This window comes from Mercenaria mercenaria, chromosome 13, assembly GCF_021730395.1.
Source record: "Mercenaria mercenaria strain notata chromosome 13, MADL_Memer_1, whole genome shotgun sequence".
NCBI classification, from domain to species: Eukaryota; Metazoa; Mollusca; class Bivalvia; order Venerida; family Veneridae; genus Mercenaria; species Mercenaria mercenaria.
Window position 1 is genome coordinate 61,503,750 of NC_069373.1, and position 21,890 is coordinate 61,525,639.

Consider the following 21,890-nt stretch of genomic DNA (forward strand, 5'->3'; position numbering starts at 1 on the left):
AAATTTATGCATGTGGTCCAAATTTAAAGCCTGTACCTTCAAAAATGTGAAAGTAGGTCACTAGGTCAATGTCAAGGTCAAAGTTTGTTTCGGTACACAATCCTATGCATGTGGTCTAAATTTGAAGCCTGTAGCTACAGAAATGTGAAAGTAGGTCACTAGGTCAATCTTAAGGTCAAAGTTCATTTCGGTACACAAAACTATGCATGTGGTCCAAATTTGAAGGCTGTAGCTCGAGAAATGTGAAAGTAGGTCACTAGGTCAATGTCAAGGTCAAAGTTTGTTTCGGTACACAATCCTATGCATGTGGTCTAAATTTGAAGCCTGTAGCTACAGAAATGTGAAAGTAGGTCACTAGGTCAATCTTAAGGTCAAAGTTCATTTCGGTATACAAAACTATGCATGTGGTCCAGATTTGAAGGCTGTAGCTCGAGAAATGTGAAAGTAGGTCACTAGGTCAAAATCAAGGTCAAATTTTATTTCGGAACACAGAACTATGCATGTGTTCAAAATTTGAAGCCTGTACCTTCAAAAATGTGAAAGTAGGTCACTAGGTCAATGTAAAGGTCAAAGTTTGTTTCGGTACACAAAACTATGCATGTGGTCCAAATTTGAAGGATGTAGCTTGAGAAATGTGAAAGTAGGTCAGTAGGTCAAAATCAAGGTCAAATTCCAATTCGGAACACAAAACTATGCATGTGGTCCAAATTTGAAGCCTGTACCTTCAAAAATGTGAAAGTAGGTCACTATGTCAAAGTCAAGGTCAAAGTTTTTTTCAGTGCACAAAACTATGCAAGCGGTCCAAATTTGAAGGCTGTAGCTACAGAAATGTGAAAGTAGGTCACTAGGTCAAAATCAAGGTCAACTCATGTCAAGGTTCATCTTGCCACTCAAAACCATACATGTGGTCCAAATTTGAATGTTGTAGGTTACTGACAAGAAGATTTTAAAATCTTTTCCCTATATAAGTCTATATGAACCATGTGACCCCACAGGGTGGGGCCATATTTGACCCTAGGGGGATAATTTGAACAAACTTGGTAGAGAACCACTAGATGATGCTACATTACAAATGCCGAAGCCCTAGGCTTTGTGGTTTGGACAAGAAGATTTTCAACGTTTTTCCTTATGTAAGTCTATGTAAACCATGTGACCCCCCGGGCGGAGCCATATTTGACCCTAGGGGGATAATTTGAACAATCTTAGTAGAAGACCACTAGATGATGTCATATACAAAATGTCAAAGCCCTAGGCCCTGTGGTTTTGAACAAGAGGTTTTTCAAAGTTTTTCCCTATATAAGTCTATGTAAACCATGTGACCCCCAGGGCGGGGCCATATTAGACCCCAAGGAAATATTTTGAATCATCTTGGTAGAGGACCACTAGATGATGCTTCATACCAAATATCAAAGCCCTAGGCTCTGTGGTTTTGGACAAGAAGATTTTCAAAGTTTTTCCCTATATAAATCTTATGTAAATTATAGAAATAAACAAAGGGCCATAACTTACTTAAAAATTGTTGAACCAGTCTGATTTTCAGGGGGACACAACTAGGGTACCAATTCATCATTCTGACAAAGTTTGGTCAAAATCCCCCAGGTAGTTTCTGAGGAGATGCGATAACGAGAAACTGTTAACGGACGGAAGGACGACGGACCACGGACGCAGAGTGATTTGAATAGCCCACCATCTGATGATGGTGGGCTAAAAATAACAATATTTTTTTTAAAAAAGGCCGACAACGAAGTTACATTTAGTATTCCGAACTTTTAGATAAAACTGCAGAAAATCATCTAGGTTTAACACGCATTTAAATGGTGAAGAACAGAGCAATATCATAAACAAATATTTTCTGGCAACAGTTTACAGTTTTGACTTGCTATTTTCATTAAAATATGTCCTAATTTTTTTATTCTAAATACTCTGAATCAACAAGGCAAATATCATGTAAAAAACGACATCTTTCTCTCTGGGTAAGACAAGTCTAGATTTAGCCATTTTCACAGGGCGAAAAGTAACATTAATGTAGATATTTTCCATTTAAAAACAGATGCAGGCAATAATTTCATGGCAGAACTTTTGTTTTCAACAAAAAATTCAACAAATGCTTTCCCAGATTTTCACTGAAAGGACGAGTTAAACTGTAAGGCGTAAGTGTTTGAGTAATAGCAGAATAACCTACGGCATACGCTTCGATTGGACGACAGCATCAGATAAGATAAATGCCTGTTTCCAGTCCCCGTATCAGTTGTTCCAGTTTTAATATAATCTGAAGATATATTGCTTTTCGTTTTTTTATAATTCAAAAGAAAATATTTTTTTATTTTCTTCTTATAAGAATAGTTCTGCATGCCAGAAATAAAGTTTATCTCTTTTCTTGCCATAAAATATGACACTTTTTCAAAATTTTCCTCTTTTAACAAAACTCTGACATTTTCCCCACCTGAGAAAAACTAATTTGTCTGCAAAAAGAAAGATTGTGTAGGATCAGAAAAGAATATACCTAATTATATATCCATATTCAACTATAAAAGTATTGGTAATTCATACATATATACAACCAGTGAATCAAAAATTGAAATGCTCTGTCTTAATATAGAAACAGTAAAAATAGTTCAAAACCTAAGATGTGAATAACCAAACTATTAGTAAATTTAAGTACAAAATAAATGTTCCAAATAAGGTGGGTGAGAAAAAAAGTAAATTTTTAATTTTTGATTTAGTATGAATGATATACATAGTTTTGTATATTGACATAATTTTGTACACTGTGCTATAAAATATATCAATTTATTCTGTTTGTAAATATGCCTTACCTGCTTTTAACATCAATTAGATTACCATGGACTGAAAAAAAAGCTGCTCAAAAGACATGTTCAGCTTTTTTGACAGTTTCCAAGTCAAGAGCTGTAACTTTACAGGCAGGTTATACCTCCACAGAACATTTACTATATTATACATTAAGATTTGATTATGGCAATGATAACTACTATTTAATAGCAAAACTTACAGCAAATTTGAAAGCGAAATAAAGGGCCACAATTTGTACTGATTTCTATCAAAATTCTCTTACTTGATCATTTAAAGAGTATGTTTGACCAGATGGATGCCTTGTCAATAAATGTATTTGTTACCAAGACACAGCTTGACAGTTAATTGCAAAAAATTTTTTAACAAAGTCCCAAAAGAGTTATTTAACTTACTTATATAAGTACATTTTATCTTACTTGATTCTGTAAGTAGGTTTGACAACTAGGAAGCCAGATATTAAATTTCAGTCCAATACTTACAGGCGTTTCTGAGACACAGCTTCATATTTAGTTGCATGCAAAACTTTGCTTAGTCGAAAAAGGACCAAATTAACATTAAAATTCAATCAAGAAATATCTTAGTAATTTAAGTATATCCGGTCACTAGGAAGCCTTGTCTGAAATTTCAATCAACACATGCCTGCTTCTGAGATAATGCTTCATAATTGCATAGAAAACTTTAAAGTAAACAAAGTTTTAAGTGAAAAAGTGCAATCATCTGTAATAAATGCAACCAATGATAACCTTAAATTGTTAATTCAGTAGGTTTGATGACCAGGAAGCATTTTCTGAAGCTTCAATCCAGTAAATGCAAAGGTTACCTCGCACATGAAAGTTTAACCAAGGTGTGAGGCAATGCTGATGCCATGGTGAAGAGAATAGCTCTCACTATTCTTTGAAAAGTTAGACTAAGAATTATAACTTACTGATTTCCGATACTGATTTGTATTTAGTTTAACTGTGAAACAATGTTAACCAAGCTCAAAATTCTGTTCCTAATGGTATCCACCACCACTTGTGTATGAGAGAAGAGAAGCCACTTTATCCTTTTATATAGTACCATATTTATCCTTGGTATGATAAGATCAGGCAGGGAACCAGGTAGCAAAACCAAGACCTTCCTCACTCTAAGTAGATGCTACTACTACATGCTACTGACATGTTTAATAAGTAAAAGTTTGACATGTGTAACCCAAGACTTACCATGTCAACGTATATTAGGCCAGAAAGTTTTTGCTATTTTAATACTTAGAACATCTGGCTACCCACTACATAAACGCAGTTATTCTACACTTGCAGGTGTTCCTAATACACCACAGCATTTAAGATTCTGAACTGTTTGTTATGCTGGATTTAAAGCAGTTTTTCAGGTAGATATGGCAGTCATTCAGCTGTATTCTGTACCAGTTTTTTTTTCTCTGGAAGTAACTGTGACATCTTCCAAACAACTGATCAAAGAAGGAAAATTACCTTACTGACTGTTGGTTTCATCAAGTAGACTAGAGCTACTTTTGAGAAAAGTGCATGTCTCCCACAACTTCCTAATCATCTGAATAGTAGTATAAGATCAGATGAGAAATGTTTGAGCGCAAACCCTACTCCCTATATATTCTTAATTCCCGATCAGACTTTCAGTGTTTTGATTATCAAAAACAACCCAATCAGACTTTCAGTGCTTTCATACAACCCAAACAGACTTTCAGTGCTTTGATACAACCCACTCACACTTTCAGTGCTTTGATTATCAAAAACAATGTTTCAAAGGCCATAATTCCGAAGTGCCTTGGCCGATTTGGCTAGTTATAGAACTTGACCGAGGACTTATTGGCATACACATTTTGTTCAAGTTTGAAGATCGGATGAGAAATGTTCGACTTAAGAGTGCGGGCAAAATTTGTGACAGACCGACAGAGGGATGGACGGGCAGACAGACACACAGACAGAGGTAAATCAATATGTCTCCCACCACACAGTGGTATAGGAGTCTTAAATATAAGCCTCAACTTACATTCACACCTATGACCTGAGTAGCCGTGTGTTCAACCTTACCTAATGAGATTCCACAGCAGACTTAAAGCAAGTGCTAGGGGGTGTGAAAGATGTTGCACATTTCATTATGCCTCATGAACAGATTCAGTCAAACCAAGTCTGCTATTATTTTGCTTGGTCACATTCTAAGCTTTCAAAACATCTTACAGATTTTAATAAGTGCCTCACTAACAAGAGCTGTCCGTAAGACAGCCAAGCTCGACTATTCGAAATATTGTCCCAGAGGCAGGAAAATATTACCTAAAAAGGTTAAATATCAAAAGAGTTTTAAGTTCAAAAGGGGGAATAATTTGACCAAAATGCATATCAGTTAGGGGACTTGCTGCTATCAACTAGTTTTATAACCCCTAAGGCACATGTGAAGTTTCAATTCAATATCTGCATTAATTTTGGAGAAACTCGCATGTAAAACTTCAACCAGAATTTTCAAAGTCCAAAAGGGGGCATATGATTTGCCCAAAATACGAGCCAGAGTTATGGAACTTGATCCAGTGAGGTAAGTAATTGATCTAGAAAAAGAAAAAATAAGTTTCAAATCTATATGCCATTTAGTAATAGCTGTATGTACTTGCATGCAAAACTTTAACCAGAATTTGCTAAGTCCAAAAGGGGGCATAATTTGGCTAAAATGAAGGTCAGAGTTATGGGACTTGCTGCTATCAACTAGTTTTATAACCCCGAGGACACATGTGAAGTTTCAAATCAATATCTGCATTAGTTTTGGAGATAATAACTTGCATGTAAAACTTTAACCAAAATTTTCTAAGTCTAAAAGGGGGCATAATTTGCTCAAAAAACATGTCAGAGTTATGGAACTTGACCCAGTGAGGTTGGTAATTGATCTAGAAAAGGAAAAAATAAGTTTCAAATCTATATGCCTTTTAGAAATAGCTGTATGCACTTGCATGCAAAACTTTAACCAGAATTTTCTAAGTCCAAAAGGGGGCATAATTTGGCCAAAATGAAGGTCAGAGTTATGGGACTTGCTGCTATCAACTAGTTTTATAACCCCAAAGACACATGTGAAGTTTCAAATCAATATCTGCATTAGTTTTGGAGATAACAACTTGCATGTAAAACTTTAACCAAAATTTTCTAAGTCTAAAAGGGGGCATAATTTGCTCAAAATACATGTCAGAGTTATGGGTCTTGACCCAGTGAGGTTGGTAATTGATCTAGAAAAAGAAAAAATAAGTTTCAAATCTATATGCCTTTAAGAAATAGCTGTATGTACTTGCACGCAAAACTTTAACCAGAATTTTCTAAGTCCAAAAGGGGACATAATTTGGCCTTAATGAAAGTCAGAGTTATGGGACTTGCTGCTATCAACTAGTTTTATAACCCCGAAGACACATGTGAAGTTTCAAATCAATATCTGCAGTAGTTTTGGAGATAGTAACTTGCATGTAAAACTTTAACCAAAATTTTCTAAGTCCAAAAGGGGGCATAATTTGCTAAAAATACATGTCAGAGTTATGGGACTTGACCCAGAGAGGTTGGTAATTGACCTAGAAAAAGAAAAAATAAGTTTCAAAGCTATATGCCTTTAATTGATGGCTGTATGTACTTGCATGCAAAAACTTAACCAAGGTGTGACGCCAACGCCAACGCCAGGGTGAGTAGAATAGCTAGACTATTCTTCGAATAGTCGAACTAAAAACAACTTCAAAATGTCACCTGATTTTTCTGGAAAATTTAGCACAAATATCACTTTTACCATTCTATCAATGATACTTACTTCAGTGAGTATTTAAAGGATTACAAAAACTACAGCTATATTTTAATCTTAAAACACATTTCCAAAATACTTTTCTATACAGTCTTAAAAACAGATCAATCTAAGAGTCATACGACTGTCACAGCGAGGTCAATGAAGAGAAACTGAGGAAATGAACCAGTCTGAACTACAGAATAACACAAATATGTAATCTCTATGGGATACAAAAATTTCACAGATATTAAAAGAAAATTCTTCATTTTCCCAGATGTGTCTGCAAGAACTAAAATGGGAAGTATAAGCAGTTAGGTGCACAAATATGTGTGATACAGTAAAAAGCTTTGGCAGCTCTATGTCCCTGAACTTATTTTAAGCTCCAATACATGTTTCATAGGGGAGTTTATATAATAATTTGATGGTATGACTCTGGTCTGCAACAATGGCAAAAATTAACAAGAGTATCATGTCTTGGAGACAGTGTTATGTTGTAGGAGAATCTATATTAGGTTTTGTCTTATAGAGCAGACACATAAAAACAAATATTATTTTATCATTTATATTAATGTTACAACCTTCATCTTGAAACAGTTGTAAACCTCGGGGGAGCTCAATTATGAAATATTGTTTGGAAAATACAGGAAAACTGTAAGAAAGTCACACACACAAAACATACTCATTTCTTAAAAAAAAATTGTCCAGAACAAAATGTTAACAAATTTAATAAAAGAATGCACATTTCAAATAAAGTTGAGATTTCCTTTAACAATTATAAAGAATGACAACATTCACTAAAATTACAGGTTATGCTATGCAAGTTTTTAGAGTATGATAAGTCAGTGTTTTTATAACAAGAGGGTTATCAAGTTGCTCACCTGACCTTGACTGCTTAACTTTGAATATATGTCATGAGTATATGGACAACAAACTTATCATAAATGTCATTTCTAGAGTGTTACTGATTTTCATACCTAGTAACCTTGATTTTAAGCCAAGATGACTCAATTTCACAGTTACGCTGAATTCATTCAAACATACATTCTATCCAGATTTCATGTAAATCAACTAGAAAATGTGCCCTTTAGAGTGATCTGTATATGCTTTGACATTGTGACCCAATTTTTTATAGATGATAAAAAAGTTTTGAACTTTATCTCCATTGATAAAGACTTATATCCTGCTCAAGTTTCATAAAGATAAAGTATAAATGTGGTTTCTAAGGTGTTTACAGGGGTTTTCTATGACCTAACTTAGTTCCTAATACAAGATGACTCAATTTCAAACTTTGCCATAATTATTTAAACATTCAGGCCAGGTTTCATCAAGATCAAGAAGAAAATGTGGCCTGTAGAATGTTTACATTTTTTTATGATTTGACCTAGTGACCTAGATCAGGTAGAAAATGTGACCTCTGAAGAATTAACAAGGTTTAACTATGATTGACATAGTGACCTCATTTTTGACCCCCCGATGACCCAGTTTTGAATTTGATCTTAGTCATATAAGAGATGAACATTCTCCCAAGTTTTATGCAGATTCTACAGGAAATCTGCATCTAGAATGTTACAAATTTCTGCAACAATTTGAAGCAGTGACCTTGTTTCTGATACAAAGATGAGCCAGTTTAAATTTTGACAAAACTGCATAAGGATTAAAAATATAGATAAAGTTTCATCATATTTTCATGTAGACTTGATAGAAAATGTGGCTTCAAGAGTGTTGACAAGGTTTTTGTAGGACTTGATCCAGTGACTTAACTTTTGGTCCAAGACTGCCAAGTATCAAACTTGTACTGATATTTTAATATCCAAATTTCGTTCAGGTTGGGCAAAAACTGTGCCAGCCAGAATTAAACAGTAAAACTGTAAACAATGGACAACTGACACTGTACCATCCACCTATACCAATAGCTCATCTGGAACCTTTGGTTTAGATGAACTAAAAATATTTCTGTCAGAAAATGCACACAAAATATAAGAGTATTGAAAATTTAATGCTTAGTCGTAAAAAATAAAATCTACATATAATAGAAGTGGACAGTGCAGATTTCCAAAATCATAATTAAACTATCTCATACAAATAATTTTTGTGCAAGAAACAAAACCTGAAATACTGACTCTACATACAGCCTGTACTTATAATCAAAACAAATTGATCAGAAAAATGCTAAATGTGCATAATGGCAAAACAAATTCTTCATTTCCAAATCTACAACTTATTTGACATCTTTCATAACAGCATTTTCCATTTCTAATATTTTCATTTGTTTTTTTGCTCACTGAAGTCTTCCAGCTGTAAGTCAAGGGACTTCATTTCAACATAAAAATTATGAATTTCTTATTTACAGGAAGTCAAATTTTTGCTACTATGCCAAAAATTCTCTGATTTTGTTATATTAATTTTGCTGTTAAGTACAAGAGGTGTTGTTTTTTACAATATCTCAATAAAGAGCCAAAACTAAGATAAGAAGCTTAAAATATTGTAAAATGTGTATGCTAGGAGGCTATTATAAACTAACTGAAACATTTTCATCCAAATAATTAACAAATCTGTCATTTGGGTAATACTTCATTTTTAATTTGTGTACCATTTTTCCCCACAAGTAATACAAATCATTATTTTGCTTACGAGGACACTACTTACAACAGTAAAATGCTGATGACTTGAGGTTGCAAACAGATGGGTAAAATGCCCAAGTTATCATTTACAAATTAAAAAAATATTACACAAAATGCCTGGGCTCATATATAGTCTCAAGCCATCAATGCTTGTGCAAGCAGTGTTTTCACTGTATTTTAATTATGTAATAAGCTAAGGTGTTGCATAAAATTAAAAATCTTTGCTAAAATTACTTCTGGTCGACTTTTAAAACATATCTTAGCAACTTCAGACATTTTTAGCAATAATTCAACCGAAAAAGCAACAAGCTAAATGTGGCAGATTAAGATAAATATTAATGATTAATTAAGATGCAATTAATTTATAATAGCCTCTCTAAATATGTTATTTCAATCGACGTTAAATGTTGAAAATGCTGTTATGACAGAAATGAAGACTGTACAAGCTGTATACGAGCGTGTAAATTACCTTGTCATTTTTCTGCTGTAGAAGATATAGAAAAAAATGGTATGAGAAGGTTGCACGAGGACAGACAAAAATATGCAAATTAAATGCAAATGATAAAGAGTAAGGCGGAGAGATGACCAACACTTTGCACTTGTGAACAGTAATGACCAGACAATATAGTCCTCCAAATCTTCAACCCTCAGAACCCTTAAGTCTGATTAATTAGTCACCATTAGTGGTAAAATACTTTGAAGCACTAAAGACTTTCACTTAAACAAAGATAGCTGTGCATTGTGTAAAGATGTTGTTATCTTTAAAGGTGCCACATTTCAAAGTATTTTACATTTGCTAAACTGTACAAAATCATTTTTATAGTAAGTATAAAATAATCATCTTAGAGCCAAAGAAGTACACCAACTCTCAAAAAAAAAAAAAAACCCCGACTTTTAACCACTGATGAAATCTTAAAAAGTATTGTTTTCCAAAAAGTGTAAACAGTTTGAAATTCAACTTTCAAAGAATAATACAGTGATTCATTAATACAGGCTTAGATTATTTTGTCCAATTTTTTTTTTACATTTCTGCAATGTTCTTGAGGTGATAATATTTGTGAGACAATTCCAAGGGATTACTCACCAGGCATACTTTCTACATAAGGAATATATAATATTACATAAAGCACAAAGGGTCTAAATACTGCTCCACTTAACAATATAGGAGTATAAATTATCACAAATCTACAGTAAGGTACAAAGGACTCCAAACAATATTAAGAAAACATTGCTGTAAAAGGCACGAGTAGTCCTTAAGTCTACTGATATCAAATGAGCCGTGCCATGAGAAAACCAACATAGTGGGTTTGTGACCAGCATGGATCCAGACCAGACTGCGCGGATCAGGATCCATGCTGTTCGCTTTTAAAGCCTATTGCAGTTAGAGAAACTGTTAGCGAACAGCATGGATCCTGACCAGACTGCACGGATACGCAGGCTGGTCTGGATCCATGCTGGTCGCAAAGCCACTATGTTGGTTTTCTCATGGCACGGCTCAAATATCTAAAACCTTAACTGATATTTCAAGATGTCTTTAATTATGTTTAGTAAAAAATTCCATACTTTCACCAGCAAATACCGCTCGATTCTTATTAGCCCTCCCTGGGGGCTGCAAAATTCAAAATGGGAGTCACAACTGGAACCACTTATGCATGACATCACCATAGTGTTCACCCATAAAATGCTTACTTTTAGAAACTTATGAGCCTGAAGTATATACTTTTATCTGTCGTGTAAATTCTAGCTTTGTTAAGGTAGTTCTGCACGTTTGAAAAACCGAAAGTGATGGTGTAACGTCATTTATCCGGAAAACGTAGAATAAAGCCAGAATTCGGCGTACGGAAATGAAAATCACTTTATGAATTAATCGAAACCTGTGAGTGAATTTATTACAATGGCACTGTTTCTATATTTCTTAAGTCAAAAATATGATATTAAAACATATGGGATGTTAACAAATTCAAAATAATGTCTTAAAATTAACGTGAAATGTCCGGTTCCTTTTAATCATGGTCAAATATCTCAAAAATAAGCACACGGACCTATACATTTTATTACACCAAATTATAGGCCATGTGATTAAATACAACTGTGAGAAGTTTCGTCAAAAAATTCTATTCGATAAAATGTTATGAAAGTTGATTTTCCCATAGACTCCCATTATGAAATATTGCGTGAGGTCCACATTTTTCAAATCAGTCTAGCAAAAAATTAAGCACAGGACCCTATCTTTTTTATTTGCTGAATTTTCTAGGTATATTCTGAAGTTTTGAAAAATTAGAGTTTAATCAAATTCTACATTGTAGAAAAGTTTTCGATCCAAACGTGCAGAACTACCTTAACTGCCAAAAGTGTTGGATTTTATACATTTACGGACATTAAATTTTTAATTCAGTTGTAAAAATCATCTATGCAGAGGTGCTAGTAACAGAGTGAGAGCTAATAAGAATTAATACGGTAACTCTATAAACATATACATGTATGTATTTTAAACAAAACTTTGAGCAAAGCGGGAAATGATCATGCATGAAGTTAAGATTTAAGGATTACAGTAATCATGAATAAATTGTAACGAAATGATGGAGCGGAAGATAATTACCTCAGCATGGTGTTCCTCATTCTGCTGTAAAACTTCTATACACAGCTCAGCTAGATGCATGACATCCTCTAGACGCTTCTTCTGACCCGCGTCTTCTTGGTACGATTCTGTATAGGCAAACAGTGTTAACTTTAATTGCAATCAGATTTTGCTCATATGATGTTATTTGAATTGATATTTTGTAACTATAAAAAGGGTGTTTGCTGTAAATGTTTTAATCGCACACATTTCCCCAAGATTAAGAAACATTAGCAAATTTTTATCACATTAGTCATCTGTTTCAAAACTACTTGTTTGCTCAGTTGTTGATGAGAAATATATTTCTGTATAATAGTTAAATGTTTAAAGGGCCCTGACAAGTTTCAGGAATAGTAATAATTTTAAAGTAGAATTTCATTGGTTATTTAAGACTGAATTAAATAAGAATCTAATCTTAAATGCAAAATTTAATGTATTCTCATTGTAATTACAATTACAGATCCATTCCCTATGTCATATAAACTGCACTACAGATTTTTATGCGCTACTGAAAACATTTAATTTTGATAACAAAAATTTTCTTTGGTGTTGGCAACTAAGATATTTCGTGGAGACACAAATTCACAGATTTAACTTGTTTTTGTGGTATGATGCAAATCCATGACAATAAGACACTCACAGATATTTATGATAAAACAACAACAGTATATCACAGCAGAGAATACACAAAAAAGAGTTTCAAAATAATGATATTATTACTTTAAATTCGCAGAAAAAAAAACACTGGAATCAACATTTGCTATTAAGCATGTGAAAAAGTATTACTGAAGCTTGAACAACATAGTAATCACAACACAAAACTAAAATCACCTGACTTCCCATGTTTAGCTGTTACAAGAAGAACAAAATTAAACTTTGATTAATTATAAATGACAAGCAAAACAGATTATTTACCAGCAGGTCAAGGTGTATACTGTAGAGAAAATTAACTGAGAGTATATATTGTACATATTCATATATCAGAGATATTAGTTGTCATGAGTATATGTATGTAAAAGAGCTTGATGGAATACAATTATAAACTGTTCTCCAGTTGAAAGAGACAACAAAGTGTTCAAAGAATTTAAAACAGAAAAAATTACTAAACTACTATTGCTTTCTGTAGAAAGAAACACTGCCCCACCCCCTAACTTTACAAACTTATATCAGAATAGAGGTAGTTATAACATTATCTAATAAAGGATGTGAGAATAGATATATCAGCAGCTAATTTTCAAGTTATAAAGGTAATCTTATTTGAAAGCACACAGCAGTAAATCTATTAGAAGATCCTTTGGATGCATATAGCTCACCAAGCAAATTAATAACAGACTCAGTTTTACAGTATGCCCACGAGAAATAATAAAAGGTGCTACACCCTTCACTTCCCCCTACAATCATCTTTAGCAGAAACATTGAATGGACCCCATAATCCCAAAGGACCAGAAAATATAACATAACTTAATCTAACTAATGTAGGACTTTTTTAAGATTTAAATACTGCTAATAGTAAACCTTTAGCCTGCTTTTGCCTTTGCGACCAGTGCAGACCAAGATCAACCTGCACATCCATGCAGGCTGATCACGGTCTGCATTGTTCACTATTCAGTCAGTAACTTTCCAGTGAACACCCCTTCAAATAATAAATGGTACTGCCCAAATTGAGTTATGGACTAGCCCATTATAGAAATTTAGCAGGGTAAAGGTTAATAAGATTTTTAAGAAGATCCTAATCATAACTGGAAGCATAGAAAGCAACCTAGCTAGATTTTACAGATCAGAGATATGCAATGTCCACCTGTAAAGTTACAGGTTTAGATATGTGGGATCTACTAGGATGGTAGGGTATAGGATTATGTATGTTCCTGTATAATATGACAGCCCGCACAGCACTGCTGTTTAAGGTATTACACTTACCATCAGAACTCAAGTCATGATCTAGTTAAAATATAAATATAAAAAAATTAAAAATATAAAAATTTTGTTATCAAGTTTCTGACCGTTTCTAAACAAAAACAAGTATGCCCACAGGCCGAATGTCAAGCCCGCCAGCTGTCATGACCTTGACCTTAGACCTGGTTCTTGCACATGATACTCCGTCTCATAATGGTGAACATTCATGCCAAGTTACATCAAAATCCCACCATGCATGAAGAAGAAATGCTCCGGACAAACTTCAATTTGACCTTTGACCTCCAACTGTGACCTTGAACTTTGAGATAGTAACATGGGGTTTGCGCATGACACTCCTTCTAATTGAGGTAAACATTCATGCCAAATATAAACAAGATTGGTCCATGCATGTCAAAGTTATAGTCCAGACAAAATCGGACGGACGCACGAACATACACCAACTCACCAAAAGTGACGACTATACTGAGCTCACTGCAAGCGGGCTCAACAATAAATGAACCTTCATCATATTTCAAATGAACATCAAAAATATACCTTTATTTTTCAACCTTATACAAATGTTTACAACATAAGAGACAAATGTTACATGACTGCTATGCATACCTTCTATTTTGGCATATTCTGAGATTCTGGTATAGTTAACAAGGGCAGCGTTCTCAAGACATTTCTTTATCACAGTCCGCACTTCCTCTGGGGGCACAGGGGTTACTATATCCTTCATCAATACCTGCCAAGATATGACATACATATAGAGTGTTTATGTTAAATCTATACACTGGTTACTATATACTTCATCACAGCCTGTCCAAAATATACAAATGTAGAAGTTTTATCTTTCATTCTCATAAAATAAAGGGCAAAATCTGTAGGTATGATAAATTTGGCATTAGTAAGTCAGTAACAAAATAACATTTTGCCAGATTTCTATTTTGACTGTTTTTTAAAGTGACGGTATTTTGTTTTTGAGAACAAGTACTTAATATGTATTTATGCAACAATTTTTAAAAACCAGCTTTGAGACTGTCATGTACCGTATTTGCAATTACAACAAGAAGTTTTTATAATCAAAGCATCTGTGAGGCATCCTTTGAGTCAATACTTTCTTCAAACACCGTACAAATCCCAGTGTTCACATAACCTACACATCTGGCCCATGGCAAAGCCAGACATTTTGTTCTAAGTAAATCACTTTGAGGCATAATATTTTTTATTAAAAACATGCATTGCATTTTATAACTAGAAATGTGTCCATGTGACACAGATGCCCCCACTACATGACATTAAAATGACAATTTTTTCCTAGGTCAGGGGCCATAACTCCTACAATACTGAATGAATCCGGACGCGAAACCCCAGGTGCACAACTGCACATGCTGACCAACATTTCCGTAAACTTTGGTGACTCTAGGTCAAATACTTTTGGAGCTACGTGCAACACAACATAAAAATGACAATTTTTTACTAAGTCAGGGGCCATAACTCCTACATGACTAAATGAATCCAGACGCAAAACCCCAGGTGCACAACTGCACATGCTGACCAACATTCCTGTAAACTTTGGTGACTCTAGGTCAAATACTTTTGGAGCTACGCGCGACACAACATTAAAATGACAATTTTTTCCTAGGTCAGGGGCCATAACTCCTACAATACTGAATGAATCCGGACGCGAAACCCCAGGTGCACAACTGCACATGCTGACCAACATTCCTGTAAACTTTGGTGACTCTAGGTCAAATACTTTTGGAGCTACGCATGACACAACATTAAAATGACCAATTTTTTACTAAGTCAGGGGCCATAACTCCTACAGGACTGGAAGAATCTGGACGCGAAACCCCAGGTTCTCAACTACACATGCTACACATTGTTCCAGGTCACTGTGTCCTTGACCTTTGACCTACTGACCTCAAAATCAATAGGGGTCATCTGCTGGTCATGGCCAACCTCCCTATCAACTTTCATAATCCTAGGTCAAAGCGTTGAGTTATCATCTGGAAATCCTTTAACTGTTCCGGGTCACTGTCACCTTGAACTAAGAGGTACTGACCTTAAAATCAATTGAGGTCATCTGCTGGTCATGGCCAACCTTTCTATCAACTTTCATGGTCCTAGGCCCAAGAGTTCTTGAGTTAACATCTGGAAATGGTTTAACTATTCCAGGTCACTGTGACCTTGACCTTTGACCTACTGATCTTAAAATCACAAAGCAAGTGTCCTACTGACTGAGCTAACGGGCTATCTGACATCTTACGACAAAAGAATGGTAGATATCAAAACCCAAGGCTTTGTTAAGCTTGCAGAATGTTGTAAGTTAACTTTTGATTGGCTAGCGGAAGGGTCATCAGAACGAGGCTATCAATAGCTCGTGTTCTAAGCGTAGCGTAATAGGAGATGTACTTTAGTCAGATTGACATTCTCCTAATTCAGTATTTATTCCAATCTGAATATCAGTCAAAAGAATAATCACCTTATAATCAGGGTTCGAACCCCTTCCATACACTTACATCAAAAGCTACAATAATCCTTTCGTTTATAGTTTCTTACCCTTTCAAGGAGTGACAGAGTTGCTTTTAAAGCTCCTTCCGGTCGTCCAAATGGGAAACAGTACCTGTATCATATAAATTAATGTGTAAGTTGTATTTTATCAACCTAGAGCAAATAAAATTAATAACAGACTTCTACCTTAAAAGCAATACATGTATATAAATACATTATAGTTTATGGAATAATATTCCTTAAATTGTTTCCATCATATAGCATTTATCATTTAATGCCAGACAAAACAATCTTGAAAAAATTCTTCTTTCCAACAAAATGTCTGCTTTCGGATAAATAAAAGGAACTTCAACTACATGATGCCATTTTGGGGCAGGTGGATAAATGTTCAGGTAGGGCTCATAGTTATAGTCAGGCATTGAAGTAAAAATGTATAAATGGTGTATACCTGAAATGTGTAATTTGATTTTCCAGCAGAATTCTAAGTCTTTCTTTGATTTCATCAAATTTATCCCTCTCTGCCCATAATACTGTCCCTATACAATCAGGTCTGAAAGAATGAAAATAAACTGTTAGGATTCTATAGCTCATCAAAGGATTATATTCCCATTACACTTACACCTTTCACAAACTGCTGTCAAATGTACTATTATTATACCCTTTCAGTTTAAAGAACATGAGAATCATTGTGATCATAGCTCATGAGCAATAAAAAGACATGACAAACGAGAGCTGTCTCCATAGGATGACACATGCCCCCGATGGCACTTTGAATGAATAGTTATGGCCGATGTTAGAGTTTAGGACCTTTGACCTACGGAGCTGGGTCTTGCGCACGACACGTCGTCTTACTGTGTCACACATTCATGCATAGTTATTTTAAAATCCATGCATGAATGACAAAGCTATGGACCGGACACGCCCATCAATGCACTATCATGAAAAATGACCTTTAATGTCTAAGTGTGACCTTGACCTTTGAGCTACGGACCTGGGTCTTGCGTGCAACACGTCGTCTTACTGTGGTACACATTCATGCCAAGTTATTTTAAAATCCATGCATGAATGACAAAGATATGGACCGGACACGCCCATCAATGCACTATCATGAAAAATGACCTTTAACGTCTAAGTGTGACCTTGTCCTTTGAGCTACGGACCTGGGTCTTGCACGCGACACGTCATCTTACTGTGGTACACATTCATGCCAAATTATTTGAAAATCCATCCATCGATGACAAAGATATGGACCAGACACGCCCATCAATGCACTATATTTTAATGTCTAAGTGTGACCTTGACCTTTGAGCTACGGACCTGGGTCTTGCGCGCGACATGTCGTCTTACTGTGGTACACATTCATGCCAAGTTATTTGAAAATCCATCCATCGATGACAAAGATATGGACCGGACACGAAAATTGCGGACAGACTGACAGACCGACAGACGGTTCAAAAACTATATGCCTCCCTTCGGCGGCATAATAAAACTAGTTACTATGAAATCCTGACATATATTCTGTCTCAATGTACTTGAGAATCACATTGTCTATAGGCTGTAGAGGACAATGCCTTAATTATTCTTTCAATCATAACACAGTACCTGATTGGTTGTTATTTTTTTTAATTCTAAAGAAAACCTTGATACTATACCTGTTTCCATGTACATGAGAAGCACAAAAGGCAAAACTATAATGTATAAGTGTAGGATCTATCATGATGCCATTTTCTGCCCGCTCCAACAAATCATTGAGGTAACACAAGTGACGGTGACAGCCGCGAACACCATATCTGGCACAGTACTCATCCAGCACAAACACCTGACCTGGACTGAACCAACCCTGAAAATTCCATGTAACGAGAACCAATTTTAATAGAAGAATTTGAGATAAAATCTTCCTTGAAATAAATGCATTTAAGTATCCTTTAACTTCTTCATTTTATATGTGTAAGAATTATTTACAATTGCAAAGTTTAACAAGAACTAAATTTTAGCAATCTTTATTTTTGACTTGTGCATGTTGATTAAATATCATAAAGATTTACCTCCCCTGACAGGAGAACAGAATTATTTGTACACAAGTATAATTTTACATGAACATTTTCTAAATCTGTGGAAAAAGAGGTTAAGGTCAGGCAGTATACAGAGAAACATGCAGGGTCTGAGTATTCATACATAAGCATGACAGAACACCATCATTGGACCATTTGTACAAAAATTTGAATATTATTGAAGGTATTCTTCAAATTTCATCAAGGTTTAATCATTTATAAATATGTTTAACATAAATCTTGAAAAGAAATACATACATTATGATATTTCAAAAGTAACAGCTACTTTTGCTTAGTTACTATATACACATTTGTACAAGAGAGATTCTTATAACACATGCCACTACTAGAAACATGCCTAATAACTGTTATTGCAACACCATTTGTGTATCCTGTCATTTTATTTCTTTCAAACTACAGATATATCAAAAGAAATTAACCCTTACCATGCTGAACATGATAGATTCTGCCTTTGCAACCAGTGCAGATCATGATCAGCCTGCACATCCATGCAGTCTGATCATGACCTGCACTGTTCACCATTCAGTCAGTTTCGTTTTGGTATACCCCCCTTCTAACAGTTAATGGTACTGATGGACAAGTTCATTATAGAACTTTAGCAGGGTAAGGGTTAACATATCCACAATGTAAACAGTTCCTTGTTTACCATACTGATGTCAAGATATATGTATAGAAATCTTACCAAGCAAGTATATGCATCATTCAATCTGTAGTCTAGGGTTAGAGTTTGTAACATTTTAAAGAAGTCATGGTGGTCAAAGTCACAGGGATATGCTTGAACAAACTCGTCCAGGCCATGCTTCCTGGCACGATCAGCATCTGTATTAATACATCATAACATGCATGTGTTAGTATTTGGTTACTACCTCATATCCCTACACTCTCAAATCCCTTCACTCCCATCCCAAATCCCTACACTCCCAAATAAATGCCCTTTTGATTGTTCATTTTACAAGCAGTAGACACTTATTCAGGAGCCCAATTTCCAATTTTATATTTCCAAGTGATTAAAGTTAAAAATTAAAACTTGTAATAAATGAATTTTTATCAATTTTACCAAACAAAGCTGGAATTCACTGTGACAGAACTGATTTTTTTTTTTTAATAACTTCTTGGTATTTGGTAATAAGGGTGGTGTAGGGCGCAATTAGAGATAGGCATTTTATACAAGGTATACTGTGAAATCATTTAATTCTATGGCCATAACATTTTGTTGTTTTGTGCATTTCAATTTACCAGGATAGAATAAATGGGAATTTTATTTTGTTCCTTGGTATTTAATTTCATTAAACCCAACCATGAAAATTAATCCCCCAAGCATATTAATGATTTCACAGCATTTCTTATACACTTGTCAGCAGTAAGCTAAGGATAGTACAAATGTAGTTTCGTTTAAAGTCCCAAAATGCTTTTAACGTTATGCTACCAGGAGAAGAAATAAATATCTAAGAAGTCAACAATCATCATGATAAACAAGAGCTGGCTGATGACAGTGCTTGACTCTGAATAAGTGTTTTTAATTTGCCAGTAAAAACTTCATAAAACTTTAACCAAAATATCTTAAGTTAAAAAGAAGCATAACTCTGTCAAAATTCAAATTAGAGTTGTGGGGATTGTTTCTCCTGGTGTAGACTTTGACAGTTAATAACTATTTTAAGTTTCAAGTTAAAAGCTTTGATAGTAATAGAGATATTTGACTTTATCAAAAACTTTAACCAAAAAATTCTAAGTTAAAAAGGGGCATAACTCTGTCAAAATGCAAATTAGTGTCAAAATGTAAATTAGAGTTATGGTGATTGTTTCTCCTAGTGTAGACTTTGATAGTAAATAAGTAGTTTAAGTTTCCTGTCAATAGCTTTGACAGTAACAGTGATACTTGACTTTAACAAAAACTTAACCAATGATGCCGCACCAACACCAAAGCTGGGGCGAGTGCAATAGCTCTACTTTTTCTTTGAAAAGTTGAGCTAAAAATGAGGGCAGAAAAACATATCAAATATACAAATTAAGCATACAGAAATGAGACAGTAAGAAATATTTTAGGAATGTACAAATCCGATGGTTTGAACTTCAGCATGAGATCTACTGAATAGTGCATACCTTATGAATGCAATGTTATTGCTCAAAGAGTAAGTGCTTATTTATTGATGCAAAGCTAATATTTCTATCACATAGTCATTTACAATTAAATATGATATACCCCCAGGTATGAAATTTTAACTATAAAGTGGAAACACATTTATGTTTAGGGTTCCACTGCTATTTAAAGGAGCTAAAAATGAATACCTTATGTAATATTAATATAAATTACTGAAAAATGAACAATATTTCCAAAAGAGAACAGTTAGATATAAAGTTTATATGCATTATATTTCTAGAATTATTGATATATCTCATTCATGCATCACAATTTAGACAGTAATTTAGTTGTGGGCCTTCAGTTGAACATAAGAGTATCAACACACAGGCAAGTTCAAACACATGTTAGAATACAAACCTTTTTTTCTATTTATTTACTATTTTGTGATATCTTAAATTTCATTTTGTGATATCAGTAATTCTTTTTATAATACCATTAATTCAGTTATGGATATCATAAATTATGGGACCAGATGAAGAAGTCCAAAGGTAACACTGACCATGGAACAACGTGTTGTGAGTTTGATCCCATGCTCATCCATTTAAGAAATGACTAAAATTTGGGTAAAAGTCCTGTTCATAAGTGTCTTAAACTGGGAGGCTTCTGGAATTGGAGTGTGGTCTGTATCTTACACTACCTAACTAAAAATTACTAATGTCACCTATATGGGCTTCCTGTGGAGACTATAAAAAGTAAGCTTACAAACAATTCATAACTGACTCTTAAGGACTTTTACCTTTCAATATTTCACCTACTTGATTTATTTCTCCAAGTATCTGTCACATCAATAATAAAGGCAATTAATTCATTTTGTTTTACTATGATCCCAGGTGCTCAATTATGACTCCTCTGATTTAAGATACTATATTGATTCTGTCATATTTTACAGAAACTTGAGCCTCTGTACACTGTTACACAGCTGATATTTGTTGTATGTGGGTGTAAAACAGTAAACTAATATCTTCCTTTGGTTGCCTTATGCAATTAAACTAATCTTCCTTGATTAAATATTCTATTTTAACAACCTACACTAGCTGCAAGGCTTTCCTTTATGAAAAATTATCTAATGACATGCAACATCACTATGAAGTTTTTAAGATCATATAGGCGACTTTCTAATGTTAACAAAGGAGGAAGACACCAGGTTTTCCTCTCAGAATTACTCTATGGGATGGGCAGTTAACAAAGTAGAACCACTAATCTTCTGTAAGCTAGAAGGATATCTTCACCACAAGAAAGAATCCAATGTGGGGGGTTTCAAACCCACTGTGGTTGGGGTGAAGCAATTTTAATTTGGCAACCGTGACAAACCACTCTGGGCAATCCTACTTTCTGATTAAATTAGAAATGTAGACTTTAGATTACATTTAGACACTTTGCATCAACTGAATTATGCATATTATTTATATGATCTCTATCTTTACTTTGACAGATACAGTATACAGCTACTTAAAATA

At 34.4% G+C, this 21,890-nt stretch overlaps 1 protein-coding gene across 21 annotated transcripts in view; it reads right to left on the minus strand.

Annotated features, from left to right (window-relative positions):
* The window catches only part of LOC123530277 (calcium-dependent secretion activator 1-like), a 110,525-nt gene that overhangs the window by 30,365 nt on the left and 58,270 nt on the right, over positions 1–21,890 (minus strand). For 8 of the 21 annotated variants that reach the window (XM_053522024.1, XM_053522014.1, XM_053522012.1 and 5 more), the window contains 8 exons: positions 18,976–19,112; positions 17,874–18,061; positions 16,670–16,771; positions 16,270–16,333; positions 14,326–14,449; positions 13,726–13,746; positions 11,791–11,897; positions 9,661–9,675 (listed from right to left, as the gene is read on the minus strand). In XM_053522024.1, coding sequence (XP_053377999.1) covers positions 9,661–9,675; positions 11,791–11,897; positions 13,726–13,746; positions 14,326–14,449; positions 16,270–16,333; positions 16,670–16,771; positions 17,874–18,061; positions 18,976–19,112 — 758 coding nt within the window. Of the gene's footprint in view, positions 1–9,660; positions 9,676–10,275; positions 10,288–11,790; positions 11,898–12,639; positions 12,658–13,725; positions 13,747–14,325; positions 14,450–16,269; positions 16,334–16,669; positions 16,772–17,873; positions 18,062–18,975; positions 19,113–21,890 lie in introns of all 21 variants that reach the window. The other 13 variants (XM_053522025.1, XM_053522023.1, XM_053522022.1 and 10 more) reach the window with 8 other exon arrangements.